At 54.6% G+C, this 1,190-nt stretch overlaps 1 protein-coding gene across 1 annotated transcript; it reads left to right on the top strand.

Moving 5' to 3' along the window:
• Positions 1-48: 48 nt before the first annotated feature.
• Positions 49-938, top strand: LOC117124193 (polyamine-modulated factor 1-binding protein 1-like; the record flags this gene model as incomplete). Its single annotated transcript, XM_033270346.1, has 1 exon — positions 49-938. A coding segment is annotated over one exon (890 nt), but the record flags the coding sequence as incomplete, so codon positions are not given.
• Positions 939-1,190: the final 252 nt, after the last annotated feature.

Genomic DNA, 1,190 nt, shown 5'->3' with positions numbered 1-1,190 from the left:
CTGAAGAAGGAAATCGCCACTCTCAGAGACGAACTTCGTGCCGAAAAGGACAAGGTGGCAACAGCGACGACAAGGAACGCAGCGACGACGACGCCCGAAGTTCGGTGACGCTCGAGAAGATAAAAGACGAATTGCGACTGGCGAACCGGGAAGCGGCGGCTGCAAAGGACCTCCAACGACGGTCGGCAACGAAGCTGGAAGAGACCGAGAAGCAGGTGGACAGTCTGAAGGAACGGCTGGATGAAAAAGGTCGCTCGACTGCCAACGCGAACAAGGAGATCGCCTCCCTCAGAGACGAACTTCGTGCCGAAAGGGAAAAGGTGGCAACGGCTTCCAAGGAACGCAGCGACGGCGACGCCCGACGTTCGGCAATTCTCGAAAAGATCAAAGAGGATCTGCGACTGGCGACTCGCGTATTGGAGACTGCCAAAGACAGGGAACGACGGTCGGCGAAGAAGTTGGAAGAGAGCGAAAGGGAGGTCGAGAGTCTGAAGGAGTGGTTGGACGTAACGGAGAAGAATCACGAAGCGAACCTTCGCGAGTTTCGTTCTTCCGTCGAGTCCGACAAGGCGAAGGCGATATCAGATCTGGAAACAGCCAAGGCCGATCACTCCGACAGGACCGACATTCTCCGAACTGAGATTGCCGATCTTAAGGAAAAGCTGGCCGAGGCCACCCGAAAGGAGTCTTCGCTAATCAAGGATGTCGAAAAATTAACCGCCCTGAAGGATGAGAACGAGAAGGAGAGTAGGAGGATGGAAAAGCAGCTTTCCGATAAAGATCGTACGGCTATCGACTTGCGGAACGAGATCGACACCCTGGAAGAGAAAATGAAACGGAACGGAAGTAAGACGGACGATCAAATGACGGCCTACAAAGAAGAGATTGAAAGAAACGTGAAGAGGATGAAAGAGTTGGACGCTACGATCGCGAAGTAGATTCGAGAGGCGGCCGGTCTCGAAGACGAGATCGCCGTCCTCAAAGAAGGGAAGGAACGTGACGGACGGAAGATAAAAGGATTGGGGGTGCAGCTCGCTAACGCGAGGCGACCGCTCTCAAAGACGAGATAGCCGCATTGCAAACGGACCTCTCGAAAGCGCGCGAAGAATGCGTGGACGACCGGAGTGCCGAACTTTCCGTCCTTCTAGAAAAGACGAAAGACGAACTGCGACGGACGTCCCGCGATCTGG

Source organism: Anneissia japonica, unplaced genomic scaffold, assembly GCF_011630105.1.
Source record: "Anneissia japonica isolate Jap-2015-1 unplaced genomic scaffold, ASM1163010v1 scaffold52632_len1387_cov133, whole genome shotgun sequence".
Classification (NCBI taxonomy): domain Eukaryota; kingdom Metazoa; phylum Echinodermata; class Crinoidea; order Comatulida; family Comatulidae; genus Anneissia; species Anneissia japonica.
This window is presented reverse-complemented; position numbering and strand designations above follow the sequence as displayed.